The sequence below is a fragment of the Aristolochia californica genome, unplaced genomic scaffold, assembly GCF_029961685.1.
Source record: "Aristolochia californica isolate CCGP_79_NKW_82.1479 unplaced genomic scaffold, dmAriCali1.0.hap1 SCAF_3, whole genome shotgun sequence".
NCBI classification, from domain to species: Eukaryota; Viridiplantae; Streptophyta; class Magnoliopsida; order Piperales; family Aristolochiaceae; genus Aristolochia; species Aristolochia californica.
The window spans coordinates 47,844,439-47,871,276 of NW_027181992.1; the positions used below are offsets into that span (position 1 = coordinate 47,844,439).

The following is a 26,838-nucleotide window of genomic DNA, read 5'->3' on the forward strand; positions in this document are numbered from 1 at the left end:
GGCCTCCATTCCTACTCTCTGACAGCTTGTCAAGATTCGGACGCATAGAGCTGCTCGTCCACTGGCTAGGACGCCATCCACCCCAGAAAAGTAAAATTGCTCGTCCATTGGTTTTACTGACGCCGATGAATCATCGATAGACACACGCAGGCCCTGAGAAAAAGAGGAGAAAACTTAATCAATCAATGGCGATCAGATGTTCGCCGGCTGCTCTTTCGCATCCTCTCCGCTCCCCTTTTGCTCCTCTCCCTCATTCCTCCTCCAAGCCTCGATTACATCACAGAAGAGGCCTACAAGTCTTAGCCATGGCGAACAAGAAAAAGGTGAGAGTAACACAAACCCATTAAAATTCTGCATTTTTCAGCCGCTCGCCCGCGCACAATTCATCCTTAGATCTGACTACCTGAAGTGGGTTTTGGGTTTCTCGTCTAGGTTAATCGGTTCGACGAGACCTGGGAGAAGCAATGGTACGGGGCAGGGATCTTCGTGGAAGGCAGCGAGGAGGTCGAAGTTGACGTCTTCAAGGAGCTGGAGAAAAAGAAAATTCTCAGCAACGTCGAAAAGGCCGGGCTTCTGTCGAAAGCCCAAAAATTGGGCGTCACGCTCTCCTCCATCGAGAGGCTGGGGTTGCTATCGAAAGCAGAAGATTTGGGTCTGCTGAGCTTGCTGGAGAAGGCGGCCAGCATTTCCCCCTCCGCGCTGGCTTCCTTGGCGCTGCCACTCTTCATCGCCGCCATCGCAGCCATCGTCTTGATTCCCGACGATTCTGGGGTGTTGGTGGTCCTGCAGGCCGTCGTCGCCGCTTCTCTTGCCATTGGGGCTACCGGAGTTTTTGTCGGCTCCATCGTATTAGGCGGATTACAAGAATCCGATTAAACCTGTGGTCATGATGGTGATCGCCTTGTAATTGACCTCTTTGTAGAATACAGACTTCAGATAACTCTCCCACCCCTGTTAATTGCCTTCATACTTTTATTTTTAACAAAAAAAAAATTTGATCATTATTATTTTTAAAACAATTAATTTTTTAAAAAAATAACTATTTTTAAAAATAACAATGACCAAAATTCTATTTTCTTTCTCTGAAATTCCAAATAGACCCCTTACTAGCTAATCCTTATGGAACTCGTGACCAATTCGCCAGACTTTCCAAGAAGTTTGTGTTGACTTGGTCAAGTTAAATTAGTTTGAACGCTTATATTTTCTTTATTTTATTTTTAATCAGTGGCTTCTGAATCTCCACGTGTAAAACAAGCTTCACGTGCGGAACATTATCATGCATATAATTTTATCATATCATTAGGGCCAAGGGTGGTTGTTGGCAGGCCGCCTCTCTCTCCTCGCCGTCGCCTCTATTTTCGTCGCCGCCGCTTTCGTCACTGTCGTTTCCGTCGCCATCGCTTTCGTTGTTGCCGTCATCCCCGACGATAGGTCCTCCCTAGCGTTGTAACCCCCTTACCTCCGCGTCGTCTCGATGAAAAACCAAAACCGAAGTTTAGGGGAGAAATTAGGGGAGAAATAATCTCCCCCCTCCCTCGCGCGAAGATGATCTTCGCAGGTGCGAGATCATAAAGTTAAAAAAAAAAAAACTTTTTCCTCTGGAAAAATTTAAAAATAAATTTTATAGAAATAAGTTTCTACAAACTATTAGTGTCTCATTTTTTTTAAACATTTTTCTAATTGAATTTTTTTATTAAAAATTATATAATTTTCTAAGTAAGATTTTCGTACCAAGATGGGGTAGCAAACTGTATAGAAAATTTTTGAATAAGTATTTAATAGTTAATGCTGTAATACTTTTAGCATAAAGCAATTTTCATTACAATTTTGTGTTTGATATTTTATTTAATTAAAAATTTATCGATAAGTATAATAATATATTAGATTGATTATTAATTTTTATTTATTTCCCTAGAAGAGACAATAAAAGGTCCATTTAAATTTCCTACGAAAAATTTAAAATATTTCTTGTAATTTTCTAATAAGTCACTAATAATAATAAGATTTTATTTAAAAGGTTTTTTTAGAAATATGTATCATAGGAAAAATATTTTTAGTTTTTTCTAGAATATAAATTTTCATCTAGGGGCACTAAGAAGGCTATAATAAATTATGGCAAGATTCAAAAAATACAAAACAAGCTAGACAACAATTGGAGTAAAAAATATTAATATTGGGGCATTTTAATCCATTATTGAAATTCAATCTTGAACCTCCCCTATCATTCTATTTTTTAAAAATGTATGCATAATTTTATATATAATTTATTCAAAGCCACCCCTACGTGTGAGATCATAAACAAGGGAAGAAAAAAAACTCTTTGTCCCTTCCCCATGGCTCTTAAAGAAATTAAAAAGATATTTTAGTAGAAATACGTTTTTAGAGACTATTAGTAGTTTTTTCAATAAATGTTGAAAAAATATTTTTAGTAGAAATATAGGGACTATTAGTGCCTCATGTTTTTTCAAAATATTTTTCTAATTATAATTTCTTTTTAAAAAATTATATAATTTTCTAAGTAAGACTTTCTTGCCAAGATGGGTTAGAAAACCATATAGAATTTTTTTGTATAAATATTTGACAGTTGATGATATAATACTTTGAGCATATGGCAATTTTCATAGCAATTTTGTGTTTGACATTTTATGTGATTAAAAATTTATCAATAAGTATAATAATATATTAGATTAATTATTAAATTTTATTTATTTCCTAAGTTAAGGCAATAAGAGGTCCATTTAACTTTCCTAAAAAAAATTTAAAATATTTCTTGTAATTTTCTAGTAAGTTTGTAATAGTAATAAAATTTTATTTAAAAGATTTATAGTTTTTATTTGGGTGATTGTAAACTGATAATGATATTTCATTTAATTTTGTTGTGTTTGATTATTGTATGGAGTTTATTTATAATGTTATGCAGTGTCTGGAGTGTTTAGACTATTTTATGGAGTGTATAAACAATTTCATGGAGTGTTTATGGAATGTATAAACAATTTTATGGAGTGTTTATGCAAGTATTATGTATATTGATTATATCCAATTTTAAGTAAAGGTTATGCCGAATTTTATACAAGTATTATATATATAGATTATGCTTAATTCTAAGTAGAGGTTATGTCCAATCTTATACATGTATTATATATACAAGTTATACCCAATTTTATGTAGAAGTCATGCTCAATTTTATGTAAAATGTATGCATAATTTTATATACATTCTATTCGATATATATTTTTTAAAAAATTTTAAATATATATTGAGGCTCAAGTTTAGCTCAAACTCGTTGGGCTCGAACTCGATAACAATTTTAGGCTGAGATGAGACGAGGGTCGGCTCAAAATATTTACATCGAACATGAGCAAGTTCGGCTCGGGCTCTTCGGCTCGGGCTCTTTGATGCACTACTTGATGCTAGTCTAATTGGGGCGGCGGGCGGCGGTAGTTCGCATGTGAACCTCCACCACGTAAGGAACGTAAGGATAGTAACGTCTTTTTAGATAGCACCCGACCTGGCATTCCACCTGGATCACTCGTGTCAAGATAATATCCGTACGATTCGTTGACTGCAAATCCAACGGATCATGTTTACTGCTTACACCTGCCAAAAACGCGGGAACTGAGGCCGGAGCGTGGCGAAAGGCTAACTCTCACGAGTTCGCGCGCGGCTGCTCCAGCCATTTGACACGTAGACACTTGGCCAATAGAATAAGGCCATGTTTATTGTGAAGAATAGAAAATCGCCACGTGGTGAACGGTTGGTGTCGAAGGCACCTCCCTCGGTGATTAAACCGTTTGTTTGAAAGGAGAAAGCCAAGTTTGACGAACTGCGATTTCTTTCTTTCTTTTTAAGCATTCAAATCCTCTCTCTCTCGCTTGCTCTCAACCCACCTGCCATGGAGGTCTCCGGTGTCAGATTGCGGCATCTTCCAACCCTTTCCGACGCCGGATTCCGGTCCGTTTCCGGTTCTCGTGCCAGGGACGCCTTCACTTCTTCTTCCCTTGCTATCTCGACAAGGCAGAGGCGCGGTTCTTGCGATCTTGGCGTCTCGCGCGGGTCTCAGGTGTCTGTGGGATTCGCTGGTTCGTCTGCATTCGCTGATGAGGATCACTTGAGGTATTATGGAAGTCCCATATGTGGCGGGAAGAAGGAGAAGAAGGACAAGGAGTCGAAGTCGATCAAGAAGAAGTTGAAATTGCTCAAGGGGTTGTCTAAGGACTTGTCGGCGTTTTCGGGCATAGGGTTTGGTCTGGAGGAGAATGCGGGGATGGTTGGAGAGGTCAAGGGAAAATTGATTGAGGTGAGTTTGGAGTTTTGTTTTTTAGAAAAAAAACTTATTTTCTATGTTTAGTGGCGACTTCTTGATTTGTTCTTTGGTTGGAAGATGCAATCCGTTTGATTTGACTGTCGATGTGGTTGATTTGCTTGTTTGTTTGAGTTCTGATTTGTTTACATGCTGAATGTAGCGGCATTCAATTGTTTAAGCTTAACTAGTGATTCGGTGCCTCATGGTTGTCTCAATTCTTGTTATGTCGGTCTTTCTTTGTCTAAAGATCATATAAAGAAATTTTTTATTTTTCTTTATTTATCGTTTTATGATTTCAGTTTGGGGTGCCGTTTTCATAATTGACTCTGGTAAATAACGTCCAGATTTACGTAGGTTTCTTTCACTCTGAGGATAAGTAGAAGATGCTCTCAATTTTTTTTCTGATTGTGTGTTTTTTTCAGTTTTTAGATTTCCCATGATCTCTGCTTGAACAAGATTTATATGGATTCTGCTTGATCGCTTGTGGTTTAGTTGTGTGTTCTTATTCAATCAATTGAAAATTATCAGCGCTTAACATCATTTTGTGCATATGCTAATGCAGGAAGCTGCAGAAGTATTAATTTCGCAGCTCCAACAGCTTAAAGCACAAGAAAAGGAAATGAAAAGAAAGAGGAAAGCTGAGAAAGCTGCTCGGACAAAAATCGCCATGTCTGATACTGATACATCCTCATCGGAGTCGAGCGACAGTGAGTGTGGAGCAGTGGTTGACATGAACCGCTTGAGGAGTGAAGTACAGGCAAAGCCTGTCAGCGAGGCAGAAGCAAAAGAATCTCTTGCAGAGCCTCCAATCTGTGAGGCTGAAAACATCCCTCTGAAGACGAAGGTAGATCAATTAGAAGCAATGTTGTTGAACGACCGTCCTGCTGAAGAATCTCATGTGGATCAATTCTTGAAAGGCGGGGTTCTTGCAGAGGCCAAAATCGATCATCCCCTCGCCATTCAAGATCAAGCTTCAACACCCATTCCCAAGCTGCCATCAAACCAAGACATGTCTGGGATGAAAAATGTGTCCTCTGAATGCAATCCTTGTTGTGGAAACAGGATTGAGGTTTGCATGGGCGGAAAATGTAAAAAATCAGGTGCTCCTCTGTTACTGGAAGAATTTGAGAAGAAAGTTGGAGTCACAGTGGAAGTAGTAGGGTGCAAATGCATGGGAAAGTGCAGGAATGGCCCTAATGTGCGTGTCATGGACCATAGCAATGGGCAAGAGGAGGACTCTGTGAAGCTCCCTGCTGCCAACCCACTTTGCCTTGGTGTCTCTTTGGAAGATGTGGATATCATTTTGGCTAACTTCTTCGGGCAACAGATGGATATGGGTCTAGTGACGGTTTGAGGAAAGACGTGGTTTTAAGAGCTGGAGATGGAATGGAGGATAGTCAATATCTGAAACTGTGAATTATTAGTAGCATTCGTTGTATCTGTTTTTTTCTAACCCATCTTTAAGCAAGTGCTGTAGTGGGGAGATTTTTTATTTGTTTATTTTTTTTGAATTTTTTTACAATGCACCAAACCGACGGAACCGTAAGGTTATAACTGGCGACCACCATCAATGGAAAACTGAGGACAGGCTGACCTGCGGAGGGTAAGGTTATAACGGGCAACCACCATCAATGGAAAACTGAGGACAGGCTGACCTCCGGAGGCAAAGAGCAACTGTCAATAATAGTTCACCAATAATTTTCAGGAGTAACAGATTCTTTTAGCTATCAGACTTCAGCATACAAGAATTTCCAAAAGTTGTATATTTTCTATTGGCAGACTGAAAGATATTTCCCAACCAAGCAGTTGCAGCAAATGCTTGAAGATTAGAGAAAGCATTCTGGCCTTTCCTAGTTTTCTTCCACAATGAAGAGGTTTTCCTTCACAGCGTGTAGTGGGTAGATAGACTTTCTTTCTGGCAGCTTGAAGCTATGTATATTAGGTCATTCAAACCAGTTATATGCATGGTTTTCTTTAAAGGGGGTGATCGAGACGGAGGATTGGATTAAGCCCTTCTATATATTTTGGCCTTTTTGTTTAATTATTTTTTTATGTTAAAATATATCTTATGTTATTAATAAATAAATAAATAAATTTATTATATTCGTTTTTGTTATTTTTTATTTTTTTATAATTAATCAGTGCACAGTTAACACATGTAATTATTGTAGTAATTAATTAATATAATATCTTATTTAATTATTTAATATATTTTAATTATACAATAAATTACTTATTAGTGTAATTATCATGTTTGTTTGATTAATTATCTATTTTGGTACATATGTAAGTACTTTGGTTATATTTTTCATTTTGGGACACTAAAACTGAAAACTATTTTCCAATACGCTCGAACTCCTCTACACCACCACCACCACCTCTTAGGAATGAGATACAGATCAATTAAGAGAACCAACTATGCTACTAACAAAGACAAGTACTAGCCTTCACCCATGGACATGGTAACAGTTAAATGAATGCCTAACACAAGAGTGGAAACCATTAGCATTCATATAAATGAACCACTGCTGAAACTAGGAGTACCTATAATTGCCTAAAACACAAAAAAGCCTGTCCTAATTTGTGGTTGCAGATTTAGTTTTTAGCAAGCTTATGTACATGTTTAAATCTGTCTGAGTCTGAAGACCTAATATTAACAAAACCTTTGTGTGTCTTTGGTCCCGGTGCTTGATGACAGTAAACTGGGTATGTTAATCAACCATGTCGCATGAATCAAAATAAATACATTCTAAACATAACCAAAACAGGGGCTTGGGCTTGCAAAATTTGATTGAGGATTCCACTTCCTTCTTTTTTGTGGCTTTTGTGTTAAAACACAGAGCCAGAGCTAAATTTCAGTTTTTATCTGGTGGTCCTGTGGAGAAGCTCTGGGGAAGGAAGTGAAAAGGATATTGGAAAAGCAACAACATGCTATCCAAGGGATAGAGATAGAATGCGAGTGACCATGAGCTTTGATTCTGTGCCCACTAGGTAGCAACGGTGTCTAGGTTCAATGTATTCACCTAAAATGCAGCACAAAACAGTAAATTTCACTCTGATTTCTTGTCGTCAGTCATCACAGTAGAACTGCATTATTCTAATCAATCTTACTCCTGTCAATATAAATACAGGATATGGGATGGTAGCATTTCAACCGAGCACTGTGAGAGCCCAATCAAAGTTGGTTGTCACTTGGTGTTCTTCCAATCATTTCATCAGAAACCTGGTCTGCACTCTCCCTAGAGTCTGCTGAAGTGTTTGGGGGAACTCTGAGTCTCACCCAACAGACTCCATTGGGATCACCGGCGTTTGAATTCTTAGTCACACAAAGAATCATGAGTGCATGCCACTGCATGAAAAGGATTTGGGAGAAGTAACACTGATACGGGTCTCACCCGGAGTTCCTCCAACCACTTCTGCGTAGATTACAGTGGCACATTATGTGAGAGCTGCGGTCGCTGAAGTGTTTGGGGGAACTCTCGGTGGGGCTCATTTTTATGTTTCCCAAGGACGTGAAGCTGGTTCTGAAACTGGAGCGGCCTTCTCCACATCTGGGGTAGGAAGATTATCCAAATTGTCGAGACTTTAGAAGGGAAAATCAGAATCAAAAGTGTAACTTTACGTTTATAAATTATAATCTTTCAAACTAGTCTTGTATTCTGATGACAAAGAACACAGGTTGTCAGCAAAACTCCAGAAGCGAATTGTGAGAGCTCTGGAGTACCCATGAACATGAAAGGAAGATGATAGCTCCAACTGACCTTGGGGAGTAGAGTGACAAAGGGAGAGAGACTTCCGGTCTTCACGGGTCTCCTGTTGGCTGTTCTCTTTCACTGTTTTTTTTTTTTGTGTTTAGGTGAAAAAACCAGTGAAGAATGGCACAGCGGTAATCAGTCGTCAAGAGCCTGGTTCGAGAGAGCACAACAGCTTAGATACTGAAATCAGGCTGGAGACCCGACCTGGGATTTGCTAGTCGGTGGATATGGCAAGTGTCTGGACTCGGCCCATTTCAATGGATACTTGCCCATTTTAGAATGGTCGTGTGTGGATCCTGACCCATTCTGTATATAGGAAGACCAAGTGCGAATGAACATGGGCCTAATTTTTAACCCATTCCAATCTGAATGATATCTTGGCCATCAATCAAAGCCTGGGAAAGCCCATACTCTGTTCCGTTTCTCCACAGTGACAGCGCGGGGGAGAGCATGATAGCGTCATTTTTTGTCTTCCGATTGCGTTAATTTCTGAACTTTCTCGTCAACCAGGTACGCGCGTTCACATCAATCTGTACCAGATGATGAAGAAATAATCCAACACAGTTATGTTCAATTCCTCTCTCATCTTGTCGAATTATATATCGTTCTGGATTTCGTTCCTTTGCTGCATTGCGGAAACTGTGGTGCAGTGTTATCGACCCAAACTCAGTTGACCCCTATATCGTAGCATGTGCCCTCTTCAGTGAAATTTGAGTAACTTTATCAAATTTCGCTTCTTGAAATTGGTTAGTTTGAATCCGTTGATGTTACTGGAGACGTTAACATGGAGATCTTAGCTGAATTTCTCGCTTTGAGGATGATTGGATTGATCAAATTTTATTTCTTTCGCATTGATGTTATTTTGTGTCTGTGTGGGACTGTCGCTGCTCAGAAGTGGGGTTTTTAGGTCTTGCGTTTTGGATTGATTTCTTGCAAGTTTTTATAAGCAATACGTGCCTGCCTGCGGGTTTCTCGAGCTTGAAAGAGTATGCTTGAGAACCGGTGACGGATTATTGGTTTTTAATGGCCTTTTATACTTGGTGGTTTGGCTGTGAAAGTTTTTCGAGTCCAGTGCTTTGGGTGTTGGACAATCCCTTCAGATGAACTTGTAGGGGAGTTTGGGTAATTGGGTTTATATTGTAGGCTTCGATTTCTTTTTAGCTTCAACTGGCAACCGATGGCTTCACCTCCACCCCCACCCCCTCCTGGATATACTGTTACTGTCACTCCTCCAATCACTCCAACCCCTCTTCCCGAGAAAAGGCCTACTCCACCTCCCTTTTCTTCTCCTGTTGCTTCCAGATTTTCCCCTCAGGGCCCTCATCCGCCAACTTCAACATCAGCCCCTAACTCGTCAACCCCTCCCAATGGAAAGAAAGGAACTCCTGCCTCACTGTTCAGTACTCCCCCAGGGCCACCAATGTTCTCTTCACCACTCAGGCCACCCTCCTTCCGAACTTCTCCTACTACTCCTCAGCCAATATCTTTTCACTCACCCTTGTCTTTGCCCACATCTTCACCTCCACTATATTCCAATGGATCAGCTGAATTACAGTCACAACCTTTGACTGAAGTGAAGGAGTCAAATGTGAGTGGAGCAGCACCCTATGTACTCTTCTCTGCTCATAAGGTATTCATTCTTCTTGTTTTTTATATTTTTCTTTTTAACTTGTTGGTTTGTGGGTACATATATTATACATTTTTTTTAAATAACTGGCTAGTATGAAACATTCATCTGGAAGCATATACATCATATTTATGATTCCTTGTTGTGACTAACAGCTAGGTGCTTTCCGGGATATAATTTGCCTATAATATTAGTACATGCCCAACCACTGATTTGATTCAATGGTATCTAGCTTTCTAGCAGTATCTTTTAAGAGCAAAAAGGCTCATTTGTTTACCATTCATGCAGATTGTTGGTTTAGTTCTCATTAACAATTAAAATAATTATGATAATCCTCCTGAATTGTATTGAATTTGAGTTTGTTAATGTATTTTATGTTTGAACTCTTGTCATAATTTTTTGACTGTTCATAACAGGTATTGAAGCAGAAAAAGTTAGCAAATGTCTCAAGTCTGGGATTTGGGGCGTTGGTTTCTCCAGGAAGGGAGATTGCACCTGGTCCTCAAGTAGTTCAGCGGGATCCACATCGTTGCAATAACTGTGGAGCCTATGCAAATTTTTATTGCAACATAATCATTGGCTCAGGGAAGTGGCAATGTGTAATTTGCAAACATCTAAACAGCAGTGAAGGTGAATATGAGGTGCCTAGAAGGGAAGACCTTCATAGCTGTCTTGAACTCACTTCTCCAATGGTGGATTATATTCAAACAGGAAATCGAAGACCTGGATTTATTCCATCAACTGATTCAAGAATGTCAGCTCCAATATTTCTGGTCATCGATGAGTGCTTGGATGAGGCTCATCTTCAGCATTTACAGAGCTCTTTACATGCTTTTGTTGACTCTCTTCCTCCAACTACGCGAATTGGGATTATATCTTATGGCCGAACTGTTTCAGTTTATGACTTCTCTGAAGGATCCACGGCATCAGCAGATGTGCTCCCAGGAAACAAATCCCCCACACAAGAGTCTCTCAGAGCACTGATTTATGGGACAGGCATTTACTTGGCACCTCTCCATGCTTCACTTCCAGTAGCACACTCAATTTTCTCATCAATGAGACCATACAGTTTGAAAGTGCCTGAAGCATCAAGAGACAGATGCCTTGGTACAGCAGTGGAGGTAGCCCTTGCCATAATTCAAGGGCCTACTGCAGAAACATCGCGTGGAGTGGTCAAAAGGCGAGGAGGTAATTGCAGAATCCTGGTTTGTGCAGGTGGTCCCACTACATATGGGCCAGGTTCTGTTCCTCATTCGTTCTCTCATCCAAACTATCCATACATGGAAAAAACAGCGATAAAGTGGATGGAAAAATTGGGTCGGGAGGCTCACCAGCATGATACAGTGGTTGATATTCTTTGTGCTGGAACATGCCCAGTGAGAGTACCCATTTTACAGCCCCTTGCAAAAACCTCAGGCGGTGTCCTGGTTCTTCATGACGATTTTGGGGAAGCTTTTGGGGTAAACTTGCAGAGAGCCTCAACAAGGGCAGCTGGTTCACATGGACTATTTGAGATTCGTTGTTCAGACAACATTCTGGTGACCTGGGTCATTGGACCTGGTGAGGAGGCAACTTCTGAAGCTCATGAAACTTTAAAAAATGACACTTCCACTTGCTGTCAAATGCTAAGTGTTGAAGGGACTCAAAGCTTTGCCCTCTCCATGGAAATGGGGAGTGATATTAAGGGTGATCATGTTTATTTTCAATTTGTTGCTCGCTATTCAAATGTTTATCAGGCAGACATTTCAAGAGTGATTACTGTCAAATTGCCAACAGTGGATAGTTTGTCTGAATATCTAAAAAGCATCCAGGAAGAAGTGGCAGCAGTTTTTATAGCTAAGAGAACTGTCTTGCTAGCCCAAACAGCTTCAGATGCAAGAGATATGAGATTAACTGTTGATGAGAGAGTTAAAGATATAGCTCAAAAATTTGGGTACCAACAGCCCAAATCAAAGCTTTATCATTTCCCCAAGGAAATATCCTCAATACCAGAGATCTTATTACATCTTAGAAGAGGCCCACTTTTAGGAAGTATATTGGGCCATGAAGATGAGAGATCTGTTTTGAGGAATTTGTTCTTAAATGCATCATTTGACTTGTCGCTGCGTATGGTGGCACCTCGCTGCTTGATGCATCGTGAAGGAGGAACTTTTGAGGAGTTGCCAGCATATGACCTAGCCATGCAGTCTGATGCTGCAGTTGTACTTGACCATGGAACCGATGTCTTCATTTGGTTGGTATGTCTCATCTTGGCCCTAATAACTCCTTTTTTAACTTAATAATTCTCACCTTAGTTTTAGTTTGCCATTTATTTATTTGTCCAATTGATTTTCCTTTAAAACATAAGTTTTAGTTCATAAATTTAGTTTTGAACACGTGGGCCCTGCTTATGCATTTAGGACTTTTTTCTTCTTTGTAGTGTTTACATGTGGCAATCGAGTTCTAAGTTTGTTGCAATTTGGATTGAGATATGCACTAACTTTTTTTTTTTTGTGTGTGTGTGTGTGTGTATGTGTGTTAGTATGCCACTGTAGAAACTTTAAAAGACCTAGGAGCACGAAACTTGAAATATTGTACTCATAAGGCAATTTCCTCATTCCTCTCTCTTGCCATTTTGTTTGTCCCTCAATTAGCTTTTGTTATTTTAGAAACTTAAATATGTTGTAACCTTCAAATAAAGCCTGTCAGTGACAATATGCTGTAGAATCCTCTGCCATATATCTTGGAAATGCCATGGTGAGCATATTACCCAAAGGAAAAACAGTGCGTCTCCTGGTAGAAAGGAAATATGAATTAGAATTGGAATCTTATGTGGATAAATTCAGCACGGCAATCTTCTACTACATTACTTTTTTTCTTGGAAATTATATTGTTTAACATCTTTGCATTGCCTCTTCCTAATTTTATTTGTATTTTCCCATCCAAAAATATGTTACGATTTTTTTTTTTTTGGAATCCTAGGAAAAGTATATATTTTACATCTTAGTATTTGGTCTGCCAAATTGTTAACTATAGTTTGGTCCATAAGGCTGTGTTTAGAACACAGAAAGTGAGGAAAAAAGAAGAGAAAGAGAAAAGAAAAGAAAAGAAAAGAAAAGAAGTTTCTTTTCTCTTGTTTGGATGCCCATGGAAAATAAAAGAGAAAACAAAAGAGAAACATGGTTTTTCTTATTTGGATGCAGAAGGAAAATGGAAAAGAAAATAAAAAATAATAATTTTAAAAAAATTTAATGATTAAAAATATATATAAGCCTAAGAAATAAAATATCTATTAGTATAAAAATGTTATTGATAGACTTCTATTTACCAATTAAAATCAATATTATCAATAGACTTTTATTTATAAATTTATTATAATAAGCATACTATGATTTATTATAAAAAATTCTACTTCTCATCTCTCATCATTAGTTATATCTTATAAACATATTGAATTAGCCACATTGCAAGACATCCTTCACCTATATTTTCTTCATTACTTAATAAAAAAAAAATATTCCAGGGAATGGAACTAGCTGCTAAGGAAGGGAAGAGTGCGGCTGCTTTAGCAGCTTGCAGGACATTGGCGGAGGAGCTCACAGAACAGCGATTTCCTGCTCCACGCATCCTTGCATTCAAAGTTTGTTTTCCTATCCCTCTCTTCTTCAGCTCTTATGTTTTATGCTCCGGTTATTGATGAAGGCAACATAATGACACCTTCAACTTTAGTTTTTATCTTTGTTTTGTTGGTTGTGGATTTCTTTTAAGTTAAGAGTGCTTATAATCAGGTTGCATTGTACTGCTGGTAACTAGAAAAAGAAAAAATCGAAGAGCTAAAATATTTTAGCTCAAAAAAACTATTTTGTGTTGTTCTTTCTCTTTTCTGAATCAGAAATTTGGATGCTACTGCAGGAGGGAAGCTCACAAGCACGATACTTTGTGTCTCGGCTGATTCCTGCACACAAAGATCCTCCATATGAGCAGGTGCAAGTGGTTTTCTCTCTCTCTCTCTCTCTAGGATTTTCTGAACAAAATTGGGGATTTCTGAAATAGGAAGCTGTGATTGATCATCTAAATAGGATTATTCACATGGGGTGAATGGGTTCCACTAAAGAGGCCAATCACAGAGTCTTTTTTTCCAGTTCACGCTTCTCTCTCTTTCTCAACATACGTTTCTATTTTTATGGCTTCAAAGATCAGTGTTCCAGTCCAAAAACACAACAAAGAGATACCCTGACGGGCAATAATTTCATCTGTGCAGGAAGGAAGGTTCCCTCAACTGCGAACCTTATCAACAGAACAGAGGGCCAGACTAAAGAGCAGTTTCATCCACTTCGATGATTTTAGTTTCTATGAGTGGATCCGCTGCCTCAAACTGGTGCCGCCAGAACCAAGCTAATTGCCGAGGAGAAGATGTTGGGGAGTTTTGCTATATCATCCTCCCACTTGATACTTTGTTGGACTAGAAATGTCTTTCCTGAGGTTCCATACATTTGAACATGCAGGAAGGCCCGCTTGACCAGTTGGATCGGATTTTCATGGCCTTCACAAAGCTGAATGCCGGTATATAGAGAGGGGAAAAGGAGGAAATTTCCTCCTTTTTCCATTTTTTCTCCTGTATCTTTCTTACTCCATTTTCACAGTATATCTGTTTTCTTTTCTTATACTAGTCACTGATTCTAAATGGTGTAGTCGAGAAATAAAATCTTGTTTGCAGGTCCAAGATTCATACGCACCCCAAAATCTTCATTCCTCTTCCCTTTCGTTTATACCCCCACTGACGTTTAGGGTTTAAGATTTAGGGTTTAAGATTTTAAGATTTACTATCGGATGTCAGAAATGTGGAACTTCTGCTTGGTTTTGAGGGTTAATTTATCAAAATAATATCAATATGAATGCATGCATAAAATAATAATAAGTTTTAAATATAAAAAATAAAATTTAAGTCATTTAATTTAAATTTGATATTAAAAAAAAAAATTGGGCGCACTAAGCATATATTAGGGCAAATACCTCATGTACTCAAGCGGTGGGAGAAATTAGTGGTTAAACCAGAAACATGGTCTCCTTTTCCGAATTCCATGCTTTGCGTGGCCGTTAATTGATATAAAATTTCTGGGGGCAAAATGGCAAATATGTAGCTTACTCAAGGGACTGCTTGCAGTGGCAGGTCAGACCTTATCTTCCTTGTATCTCTCGTTTCCTGTATTTCTCTCGACAAAAAACACTCTGTTGGGAGAGGAATGAAGAATAAGAAACAAAAACCACTACTCCGCAAGGGGGAAAAGAATAAGAAGTAGTAGTAATAGTAGTGGTACGGAAGAAAAGGCTCATGAGGAAAAAAACAAGTTGACCAGAAACGCAAATTGACAGTGATATACTATTGAGGAGGACTTGTTTTAGCTGGGATATTGACTAATGGATGAAGTTCCAGTCGACTGGGAGATACGCATTTATTGAATTCAACAAAAAATGGCGACACTGGCATTTTCAGCTGCTGTTGTAAAAGACCCGCCTTCAGTTTCGCTGTTCTCTACGAAATTCCGTTGCTTTCACCCAAGTTTTGCTAGGCTTGAATGGATTACCTCCAGTTTGAATAACAAAGGCAGTCAAGTACCGAACTTTGGAGCTCGAGCGTCAAAATTTGGCAGTCAGACAGCGCGGCGGTTGCGTCCGCAGGTGTCTCTAGGTGGTTTTCTTGGTGGATTTTCAAGGGTAGTGACACCGGAGAATCGACAAGGAAGCAATATGCGGATGCAGTCCGTTTGATCAATGGATTGGAAGCTGAACTAACACGGTTGTCAGATTGAAAATTGAGGGAGCGAACGTCAGTGCTCAGGGAGCGGGCTCGGCAAGGAGACTCCCTTGATTCTCTTTTACCGGTATGATTTGAATTATTAATTTTCCACTATCAACTTTGTTGGATTCAATTCATTCTCTTTGGTTATGGGGGAACCCGTCAGGTTTGGTTTGGCTGTATCTGTGGTTGATTTGAGAGACTTTGATACAGTGGTTTTCACTTTTTGAAATTTGAAAAATACCTCAAAGTGTTGCCAGAGTAGCAGATATTTCTAGTGGCTAAATGTGACAACTCATGGGTTCTGCTTTCACTCGAAACTATGCTATCGTAATTGGTGACTGTCTGAAAGCAATCTTCTTTTTTTCTTCTTCAAAGCATTCTACTTGGGTTCGGCTGCTTGAGATCGTCGAAGAGTTATGTGACATTTTACTTTGACTAAAATGTCCAACAAAATTATAAGCCGTATTTACCATATCAATCCAATAGTTCTTCCTGGATATTTTCAAGCTTCATTGGGAGTGATATACTGCTATTATGTTCTGCATAGAACTATTATTATTGCTTTTGCTGTTATTATTTTTATAATCTGGTTCTGTGTGGGAGTGCCCTCTTGAAGCTTTTACTTGTGTTCGATTTGGTAGCTTCAATTGCTAATGGTTGTTGCCTTTCTTTGGAAGAGCAATCAAGCCATGATCTTTACCAAATTTAGGACTTTATTGGCAGGAAGCATTTGCAGTTGTAAGGGAGGGTTCTAAAAGAGTCTTGGGTCTTCGTCCTTTTGATGTCCAACTCATAGGTATACCTTCCATTTGTACTGGTTCCTCAACAGGGATATTGAACCGATGAAATTCATATTTAAAAAATCAATTTCTGATTGACTTTAACATTGTTCTCCTACATGTAAATTAGTCACTATGCTTTTTTCTTGTACAGGTGGCATTGTGCTTCAGAAAGGGGAGATCGCTGAGATGAGGACAGGAGAAGGAAAGACACTTGTAGCCATCTTACCTGCATATTTGAATGCACTAAGTGGAAAAGGTGTCCACATTGTTACTGTTAATGATTATCTAGCTCGTCGTGATTTTGAGTGGGTTGGTCAGGTTCCACGGTTTCTGGGTTTGAAGGTTGGCCTAATCCAACGTATGTCCAATCATCTTTTTATGTCTTTTATAATTCCTTTAGTTTTATTAGTTTGGGGATGCTTTTGGTATCTTAATTTGAATATAGCTCTCTTTTAGACTCCATGAGAGTTGACAATTTCAAAAATTGGCATATTAAAGTTTTGTCATGAAAATCAGACGGGGCTTTACTAGCTTTCCATGAATCTAGTTGGACATTTGTTTTTCACTGTTCTAATGATTCTGTCGAAGCTGTAAAGCTTAGAGTAAGTAATAATAGACACAGACCTTCCCCATATATCATTGGTCCTTGGATTTAATCAACTCTTCACTTAGTGGTTGATGTAACATCTTGTGTTTTTGTTTCATATTTTACTGTAGAGAATCAATATATTTTTTTACCTGGAACTTAATCATTTTCATACCTACAACTGTACAATATATGGAAGATAAAGAAACTGCAACATTAGAAGTTACCAAGTTAAGAATGACTAGTGACTTGGGCGTTTAACTCAGTGGTCACATGGGGGCGTTTAACTCAGTGGTCACATGGGGGGTTTTCAGTCCGAGGTCTTGGGTTCAAGTCTCACCAGGGGTAATATGGTGTGTGTGCATGTGTAATCAACATTCAAAAAAAAAGTTATGAATGACTAGTAATAGGATTGATGTTCACTATAATGAATGTTTGTGTTCCAATAAAAATAAAAAAAGTGGATATTTTTACTCAGTTTTTGCCATTGTGAGCGATTATTACTTAATCTTTTTTAACTAAAATTTCCAAATTACTGCTGGCTGAAATCTCGAGGTTTTTCACTTTGCTATGGGTGAAGTTTCATCTAAATAATATGTTAGAAAATACATCCAGGGATTTTTGGTCATTTTACCACTTCAGTGGTAATTTTATTTATGTAATCTTATTCTACATGTTAAATTATGTCAGTGGTTAAATTTTCATGTACATAGGATGTATAGTTAGGAAGATAAAAGGAGTTTGAGGTTTATTAAGTGTATAGGGGCATTTTTGTAATTTTAACTCAAAACAGTTATTTAAGAGTTCTGGGAATTTGTGCACGATTTCCAACGAAGCACTCTTCAGAAAAATCTCCTTCTCCTTCCTCTTTTTCTCGAATTTTCCTCTCTTCCTTACCCAAATCTTGATTTTTACATAGTATGTGTTCAATTCTTATTTGCTTCTTCAGAATTCATTCTTTTCATTGGTTCTCTTTTCTCTGCCTGTATTGATGTTATGGGAAATGGACTGATGCTTGTACATGTATCTCCAGAGAATATGATGAGTGAGCAGAGGAGAGAAAATTATGCATGTGACATAACGTATGTCACAAATAGTGAGCTTGGCTTGGACTACCTGAGAGATAATCTTGCCACGGAAAGTAATTTTTTTCTATGCCTTTTGAGTACTTCTTGTAGAGTTTTTTTGTCCTCTTTAATCATTTACTTTTTTTGCATGATATTGAAGAACCCTGATAAAATTTGCTCCTTCTCTTCAATGCTTACAGAGTGTAGATGAGCTTGTCTTGATGACTTTCAATTACTGTGTGATTGATGAGGTAGATTCAATTCTCATTGATGAAGCGAGAACTCCTCTCATCATCTCTGGGCCAGCAGAAAAACCTAGTGATCGGTACTATAAAGCTGCAAAGATTGCTCAAGCTTTTGAATGAGATATACATTACACAGTAAGAGATAAGACTATTTTCAGAAACCAAAGCGCCATTCTTCCTAAAAAGAGTATTCATTATTGATCTTCTGACCAGGTCGATGAGAAGCAGAAAACCATATTACTCACAGAACAAGGTTATGAAGATGCTGAACAAATTTTGGATGTAAAGGACTTGTATGATCCTCGAGAACGATGGGCCTTGTATGTTCTAAATGCAGTAAAAGCAAAGGAACTCTTTCTTAGAGATGTTAACTACATTGTCCGGGGGAAGGAGGTCTTAATTGTGGATGAGTTTACTGGTCGGGTCATGCAGGTAGTGTATCACTTCTTAATAATAAAGACTTTATGCGACCTACTCTCTGTATAAGTGGGCATTCTAGGCTTTTACTCCTATTTTACATGACAGGAAGAATGTGTTTTAAGTAAGTGTATTGGCAGGGTAGGAGATGGAGTGATGAACTTCACCAGGCAGTTGAAGCAAAAGAGGGCTTGCCAATCCAAAATGAGACTGTTACACTCGCTTCAATTAGTTACCAGAACTTCTTTCTCCAGGTCGGAATATAAATTTCTTATTTTCTTTTATTCCTGGTACATCAACCATGAAACCTTACTGTTAGTGTAAGAATATTAACTGTTCCCTCCAGAAATTTCAATTGTTGACTTCTGTCTTGTCATACAGTTCCCAAAACTTTGTGGAATGACTGGAACTGCGGCAACTGAGAGCACTGAATTTGAGAGCATATATAAGCTTAAAGTGACTATTGTACCTACAAACAAGCCCATGATAAGGAAGGTGGGATTTCAGGGCTCTTCTAATGTAATCAAATGGCTACATATATATGTATTTTTTCCTTAGAGATCGTTCTTTCTGACTGTTACAGGATGAGTCAGATGTAGTCTTTAGGGCAACTACTGGGAAATGGAGGGCTGTTGCTGTTGAGATCTCAAGAATGCATAAGACAGGCAGGCCTGTGCTGGTAGGGACTACAAGTGTTGAACAAAGCGACTCTTTGTCTGGTCAATTGCGAGAAGCTGGTATTCCCCATGAGGTAAAACAGCCAGGAAGAGGGCATTTTATCATGAATTTGCAAACATCCTCTTGTACATTGACTGATATTTTTCATGTGAAGGTTCTCAATGCAAAACCAGAGAATGTAGAGAGAGAAGCTGAAATTGTAGCGCAGAGTGGCCGTCTTGGGGCAGTCACAATTGCTGGGCGTGGTACAGATATCATTCTAGGGGGCAATGCAGAATTTATGGTCAGGCTAAAGCTGCGTGAAATGCTTATGCCAAGGTAAAAGCTCTCTATAAACAAGAGGGATGTTTAGTACATGCTGCTTAGTATAGTTAACGATAACATCACATGATTTTGCAAGATGAAATTTTATCGGGTGGTCAAGTTGACTGAAGGGGTTTTTGTTTCTATGAAGAAACCGCCACCAAAGAAGTCTTGGAAGGTTATCTTTCTGTTAGACCATGATTTGTTGTTTTTAAATTTCCTGCATTCATTCGACTTCAAGAATTTCTTATGTATTCTGTTACTTTTAGGTGAATGAGAGTTTATTTTCATGTGAATTATCAAAAGAGAAGATTTAATTGGCTGAAGAGGCAGTGGATTTAGCTGTCAAAACATGGGGCCAGAGATCATTAACTGAGCTTGAAGTAGAAGAGCGACTGTCATATTCGTGTGGGAAGGTGAAATTTGTTCTAGGTTGTTATAGAAGTTGTTCTCAAATGTTTTTGCCTCTTATGGGTTTTAACCAAGGATTTTCACCCCTTGCCTTCAGTCACCAAACCCGTGTCCAGAGGACCACACTTCCCTCTTCTTGGTTGGGGAATAATATATTACATTACTGCAATATTGTTTCTGAAATGTGTTGGACCATTATTTCAGGGGCCAGTACAAGATGAAGTCATAGCAAAGCTGCGAAATGCATGCAGAGTGATTGTTGATGAATATAAAATATTTACTGAGGAGGAAAAAAAGAAGGTTATATTTTATTCTTATTTTGTATTCATTGATTTGTCGTTACAAGATGAAGAATACATTATTCAACTGGTTTTTGCTCTTCTTCACAGGTTGTGTTAGCAGGTGGACTTCACGTAGTGGGCACTGAACGCCACGAGTCAAGGAGAATAGACAACCAGGTACCAAAAATCCTGTCCATACATACAAAGTAGGCTATCATCTTCATAAATTGCTGGATTGACTGTTTTGTTGCCATCATCTTTCATGCAAATGCGTATGTGGAAAAATGAAAGTGTTTTTGTTTTCCAGCTTCGAGGACGTAGCGGTAGACAGGGGGATCCTGGAAGTTCTCGCTTCTTCCTCAGTCTTGAAGATAACATTTTCCGGATTTTTGGTGGAGACTGCATTCAGGTTTTGCTTGGCCTCTTTTTACATCGTTCTTTTCTTTCATATAGTTCTTATTTCTTTTGCATTCAAAATATTCTTCCACAATGGTGACTCCAGATATTCAGTGAGAGCTTCATTAGAAACACTTGAGTACGCATACTTGCCCTGCCATATTGAATATTCTTGATAAATCAATCTTTAACCATGCATGTATAGGGTCTGATGAGAGCCTTCAGAGTGGAAGACCTACCAATTGAGTCACAAATGCTGACAAAGGCATTAAATGAGGCTCAAAGAAAGGTTGAGAACTATTTATTTGATATCAGAAAGCAGTTGTTCGAATATGATGAGGTCCTGAACAGCCAAAGAGACCGTATATACACTGAAAGGCGTCGTGCCCTTCAGTCTGACAATCTTCAATCTCTTCTTATAGAATATGCCGAGCTAACAATGGATGATATTTTAGAGGTGCATGGCATCAGCAATTCTAGTAACTTTTTTATCTCCATTAGAATTAATACGTTAGATCCCATATTAATATTTCTAATTATGCATTTTCATCCATGACCAGGCAAATATTGGTTCAGATGCTCCCAGGGAAAGCTGGGATCTTGAGAAACTCATCTCAAAACTACAACAGTAAGATATACCCCTTGGCCTGTAGGCATTATGTTGGAATAAATTGCTAAAAGTGGACTCCGTGATATTCATGACAGGTATTGCTATCTATTGAATGACCTGACACCAGAGCTGTTGAGCAGCAAGTGTTCAAGCTACGAAGACTTGAGTGTTTACCTTTGTCTTCGTGGGCTTGATGTATACCTAGAGAAAAGGGTACGTTTCATTTTTTTGTTGATTTCACGTTTTACAAAGATTTTAGCACTGTGTGCTTCTTCATTTTCAAATACTTTTCAGGATACAGTGGAGAAGCAAGCACCGGGACTGATGAAGGAAGCTGAAAGATTTCTAATTCTTAGTAACATTGATAGGCTCTGGAAGGAACACTTGCAGGCACTTAAATTTGTCCAACAGGCTGTGGGATTGCGGGGATATGCTCAGCGTGATCCCCTTATAGAGTACAAGCTCGAGGGACACAATCTTTTCTTGGAGATGATGGCCCAAATCAGAAGGAATGTTATATATTCTATTTACCAGGTTAGTGTCCGATCTGCCTTATTACTGTGGTGAATTTTTCCCTTTCATTTATGCCAAGAACAATGTGAGTCCTGAGAAGTTGGATTAGTATTGTCTGACTGAGGGTAGTAGTTTTGATGGACCTTATGAGCTTCAAGTTGCCTCTAAACTGCACTTTGAGCCAATATCAACAAGAGGGTATGGAGGCTAGACTCAGTTTCAGCATCCAATATCTTTATGTCCATTATATGAATCAAAGAAGAGAAAAAAAACGGTTTAAAAGGAAGAGAATCTTAAATGGGCGTCAACCATGAACAAATAGGAAAGGAAAAATGTAGGAAGAGAATAAAATATAAGCTGTTAGATCTAAAACTAATGGCTAAATTTAAAAGTTCACTTATATGCAGTTGACCTTATATTCCCTTTTGTTTTTTTCCTGCCATTGTTGTGTTGAAACAATTTTTGGTCCAAGAATTTAGTGGCTGTAAAAACCTCTGTTTCTTGACAACTTGTATCATTTTTCTGGTGCAGTTTCAACCTGTAATGGTGAAGGATGAAAGACGCAGTGACAATTCAAGCACTGATCCTGTCGGAGCGGCAAAGGCTTCTTAGCTTTTGGCCTTTCGCCAAGTTAATGAAACCCTTCTTCCTGATAGAATTTTTACCAAAAGTGTTGAGAAATTGGGATGCAGGCTTCTTGCCAGTTGAGTTAGTGGATCAGAAGCAGAAGCATGCTCTCACATCATGCAGGGATGCCCTGTTGTACAAAATGTTAAAAAATCAATCAACTACACATTGTTGATGAGTTCCATGGAAAAATCCAGTAGATTTGTTGGTTTCTTTTTCTTCCCATTTATTAGTTCACAAAGGAATGGGATTTTAAAATCACAGTTCTTTGTAAATCCTGTTATTTCTTCTTACAGTTATTACACAGGTAGCTAATCAAACACAAAATGTTCAATATCGAAATGTACTGTGCAAGAGATCATCTGTAACAGGACTTTCAGCAAACTTTCATTTTTGACTCCATTCTGATCTACCATTCAATCTACACGATGTTCTCAGCAGTCAGGAGGGATGCTAGTTAGCAACAAATCAGATGCTGTATACATATGCTTGATTGCGCATTTTACAATCATTCTAGATATTATCTTGATTCACGTCTGAAGAATTTGCTCAATGATCTTGTTGATTCCACTTCCGCGTGCCTGAAAGGAAAGAAGAACATTACAACAAGTTCTACACAGGCACAGGGAGAAGAGGGAAATATAGCTCACTTTTACTCCCAGAGCTATAGCTGTTTTGATCTTAACCACTTCGCCTAATCTCAGGGAACCTCCTCTGCGATCCTTAACAAGTATCAATGGAACTTGACGAGAGGATGCCAAACTTGGAAGATGTTTTGTTAGCCATCTTGGATTACAATCAGAAGCCAAAAGAACAGCCTGAGCCAAATAAGCTTTAAATCACCAAATACAGAAATTACACAAATTAAAAGATAACTCTCACCTCTTATTTTTGTTAGAAACTCATCAATCACAGGACAAGCTCATGGAAATAAGCGTTAAATACCCATCAGTGTGGGTGTTTAAATATTAACAGAGCACAATTGGTTCTACTGCAGGCATGACCGAGGAAAGTGTTGATGAATCACAATAGGCTACAATGAAAAAAGAAAATCATGGTGGTTCTAACCTGAAGCTGAACTGAAGGTGGTTTTTGACCAATTTGAATAGGAGGAGATTCTTTATCTGAACCTCCTCTCTCGGCAGGAGGCATTCGTTCCAGGATACGCGTGACATCATTGACCCCAATTGAAAATTGTTGCTATAAAGGGCAAATTTGTATCATTCGTAGTTCTTTTTAGTTATTTCAGAAGTAAAAAAAATCTGACAAAATAATACAGAAAACGGAGTTACCTTGATCCATATTTTTTCAGGCAGGGAGCCCTTTTTAAGTTTTGCCGTTTCTATTTCCCTAACAAGTTCAAAATAAAGAAGATGATAAGAGCACATAGTATAAACATTAAGAATGACAATGAATGGAGCTGATTCAAAAAATTATCAAGTATTTTTCTACTAACCCTAAGAGTCTTTGCAACAGAGCGGCAAGGCGCTCTCCTTCATAGTGAACGGTCTTTGAGCTACTTAATGAAAACAAACAAGAGACGTATTAGGAAACCATCAATGCTGCTACGAACAGAGACAGTTTTACAAATCTAAACCATAACAGAACCGAGAAAGTGAAGACATACTGGTTTTCCTGGACTGCAGAACCAAGCTTCGAAGCTTCAAGAACCTTCCGGGATTTTTTCTTAGCCATTACTGAGAAACCCACCACCACAAGAGATTACACAGAAGCAGTAGCTTCAACAACTTGAGCACCTCTGCGCAGAAGCAATGGGACACTTCACTCTCGCTTAAAAACGAAAAAGGGAAAACTTAACATGAGCTCAAATCCAGAACAAATCATCTCCAACACTAAACAAAGCAAAAATTCAACCCATGGGGTCCTCTAAATAAGTAAGAAATCAGATAAATATCAAAGGTCGCATTACGAATTCTCTGTACAAAATTTTGTCAATCATAAGGTATGCAAGGCTCAGAGCAAGCCATAAAACGCCGACCCAGACTACGACCACACCCAGTAAGAGAACCCGAAGAAGATTACAGAGATAAGGATGTTAAGCAGCTTGTATATGCACCTCTTAGAGCTACCGTTCCTCTGCTTTCTTCTGCTTTCAAGAGAGTCCAGACATGCGCCGACGCTCCGATTTAGCAAGTGCACTTCAAATTACTAAAATTCATATTCACTTTCTCTTTCCGCCGGTGATTCACTTTACTCAAATACAAATTTGTTAATACATGTATTAGTAATAGGGTTAGTCCACTCTAATCATACTGAGAGAATGAATATAACTTGTTTCTCCGCGTAAATGGATCTAATTTGCTAATATATGTATTAACAATGAGGTTAGTTCACTCTAATCATATCGAGAGAATGAATAGAACTTATTTCTCCATGTAAATGGGTCTAATTTATCCTTTCTATGTAATTCGAGGATCAATACACTGCTAGTATATGTATACTAGTAGACCTGAACTAACCAAATCTAGTTCAAGTTTAGACTAGACCAACCAGCTCAATATCCATGTTTTAAGCCAAAAATCGTTATTTATGCACAATATAAATAATTTTATGCAATAAGAATAAATTTATTTATTAAAATACCCTTATTAAATGAAATTTTTATTTTAAAATATAAATATATAAATTTATATATATATATATATTTAAAATAATAAAAGACCTTGTCCCCAACTATGAGGTAAGTGGTCAACCCCATTCCATTCCTCCTTGAACCAACTAGGCTAAATTCAAAATTTAATCAAAACCCATCGGCACCTTTCACAAGGGGAGCTCTCTTTATCATGAAGGGAGAGGTAGGGGTGGTTTCGAATTGAGCCGGCTTGCGAGCGGCTTGAGCTCAGCTCGGTTCGATTCTGTATCTCTTGAGCTCAAGCCGAGCTCAAGATCTGGAATCGGCTTATTTAAATTAACTAGCCGAGTTCGACTGAATCCAGGTTTGGCTCGACGACTCGCAAGTAGGCTTGTTAACGAGCTAAGTCGGGAGGGGGGAAAAAATCTACCTCCCCTCATCACTGTTGAGCCCCTCCTGTCCGCTCTTGTTGTCATCGACAACTGCTCGTTGGTCGTCTCTGTCGCCGGTCGTTTGATTTCATCCTCCCCTCACATTCGCTTCTGTTTCCATTGTCATCTCCAACGACATCGGCGCCGTAACCCCCTTCCTCCGCGTCGTCTTGGCGGAATACTTGTTCATTCCCGCCCCCCAAGTAAAAATAAGTTTTAAGGGACTATTAGTGTGTCATGTTTTTGTAAATATTTTTCTAATTGAAAATTTTATTAAAAAATCATATAATTTTCTAAGTAAGATTTTCCTACCAAGATGGGCTAGAAAATTGTATAAAATTTTTTTTAATAAGTATTTGACAGTTGATACCGTAATACTTTTAGCATGAGGTAATTTTTATTGCAATTTTGTGTTTGACATTTTATTCGATTAAAAATTTATCGATAAGTATAGTAATATATTAGATTGATTATTAATTTTTATTTATTTCCTTAGAAGAGGCAATAAGAGGTCCATTTAACTTTTCTAAAAAAAATTTAAAATATTTCTTGTAATTTTCTAATAAGTCATTAATAGTAATAGGATTTTTTTTAAAGTTTTTTTTGGAAATATGTATTATAGGAAAAAAATTTCTAGTTTTTTCTAGAATATAAGTTTCAACTAGGGGCATTAAGGAGGCCATAGTAAATTTATGGCCAGATTCAAAAATTCCAAAACAAGCTAGACAACATTTGGAGTAAAAAAAATTAATATTGGTGTGTTTTAATCCATTATTGAAATTCAATCCTAAACCTCCCCTATCATTCTTTTTTTAAAATGTATGTATAATTTTATATATAATTTATTTGCACATATATTTTATTTTGAGTATTAAATGTAGGTTAAGCTCGAACTCGGGATCTCAGTTGATCTTGGTTAAAGTTATTAGGCTCGAGTTAGATTACAATTTTAGGTTCGAGGCTAGGGTCGACTCGAGCTCGAGTTCAAAATATTAAAATCAAGCTCGGCTTGAACAAGGTTTGGACTCAGCTAGATTCGATGTCACCCTTATGCCCAATTTTAAGTAGATGTCATTTCCAATTTTTATGTAATATATATACATAATTTTATATACAATTTATTTAACATGTATTTTTTGAAAAGTTTTAAATATATGTTGGAGAGCTCTCGGCTCGAGTTCAGTTAAAATTATTAGGCTCGAGTTCGATAACAATTTTAGGCTTGAACCTAGACTCGGCTCGAGCTCGAATTTGAAATATTTAAATCAAGATCGACTCGAACATAGGCAGGTTCGGGCTCAACTCAGTTCAATGCCACCCCTAGGGAAACGGAAGGGGCTCCCCTTCCCTTTTTTTTTTTTTTTTAATTTGAAACTATTAATTAATAACAAATGACAACAATTACCAGAAATTAGAAGAGTAAGAATAATTAAG

At 38.1% G+C, this 26,838-nt stretch overlaps 4 protein-coding genes and 1 pseudogene across 9 annotated transcripts; 4 read left to right on the forward strand and 1 right to left on the reverse strand.

The window, feature by feature from the left end:
• Window positions 1-40: 40 nt before the first annotated feature.
• On the forward strand, window positions 41-946 carry LOC137960392 (uncharacterized). The gene is made up of 2 exons (XM_068808003.1): window positions 41-323; window positions 433-946. The coding sequence occupies exons 1-2, from the start codon at window positions 186-188 to the stop codon at window positions 874-876; spliced, it is 582 nt and encodes a 193-aa protein (XP_068664104.1). The 5' UTR covers window positions 41-185; the 3' UTR covers window positions 877-946.
• Window positions 947-3,887: 2,941 nt separating this feature from the next.
• Window positions 3,888-5,925, forward strand: LOC137959990 (diacylglycerol O-acyltransferase 3). Its single transcript, XM_068807428.1, has 2 exons — window positions 3,888-4,297; window positions 4,866-5,925. The coding sequence occupies exons 1-2, from the start codon at window positions 3,893-3,895 to the stop codon at window positions 5,655-5,657; spliced, it is 1,197 nt and encodes a 398-aa protein (XP_068663529.1). The 5' UTR covers window positions 3,888-3,892; the 3' UTR covers window positions 5,658-5,925.
• Window positions 5,926-8,548: 2,623 nt separating this feature from the next.
• LOC137958896 (protein transport protein SEC23 A-like) lies at window positions 8,549-14,389 on the forward strand. Its single transcript, XM_068806097.1, has 5 exons — window positions 8,549-9,688; window positions 10,102-11,922; window positions 13,188-13,304; window positions 13,577-13,648; window positions 13,926-14,389. Exons 1-5 carry the CDS (start codon window positions 9,236-9,238, stop codon window positions 14,061-14,063), a joined length of 2,601 nt encoding a protein of 866 aa, XP_068662198.1. The 5' UTR covers window positions 8,549-9,235; the 3' UTR covers window positions 14,064-14,389.
• A 623-nt stretch (window positions 14,390-15,012) lies between these two features.
• Window positions 15,013-22,534, forward strand: LOC137959809 (protein translocase subunit SecA, chloroplastic-like; annotated as a pseudogene).
• Window positions 22,535-22,543: 9 nt separating this feature from the next.
• On the reverse strand, window positions 22,544-24,547 carry LOC137959808 (uncharacterized). Of its 6 annotated transcripts, none has more exons than XM_068807171.1 (7): window positions 24,458-24,547; window positions 24,008-24,139; window positions 23,837-23,899; window positions 23,673-23,730; window positions 23,449-23,580; window positions 23,031-23,198; window positions 22,544-22,961 (listed from the first exon to the last, which is right to left on the reverse strand). In XM_068807171.1, exons 2-7 carry the CDS (start codon window positions 24,073-24,075, stop codon window positions 22,911-22,913), a joined length of 540 nt encoding a protein of 179 aa, XP_068663272.1. In that variant the 5' UTR covers window positions 24,076-24,139; window positions 24,458-24,547; the 3' UTR covers window positions 22,544-22,910. The 6 variants fall into 6 exon arrangements, with proteins under 6 accessions (XP_068663272.1, XP_068663275.1, XP_068663270.1 ...); XM_068807174.1 differs by having other exon boundaries at window positions 23,837-23,896; window positions 24,008-24,171; window positions 24,458-24,541; XM_068807169.1 differs by having other exon boundaries at window positions 24,008-24,171; window positions 24,458-24,541.
• Between the last annotated feature and the right edge of the window lie 2,291 nt (window positions 24,548-26,838).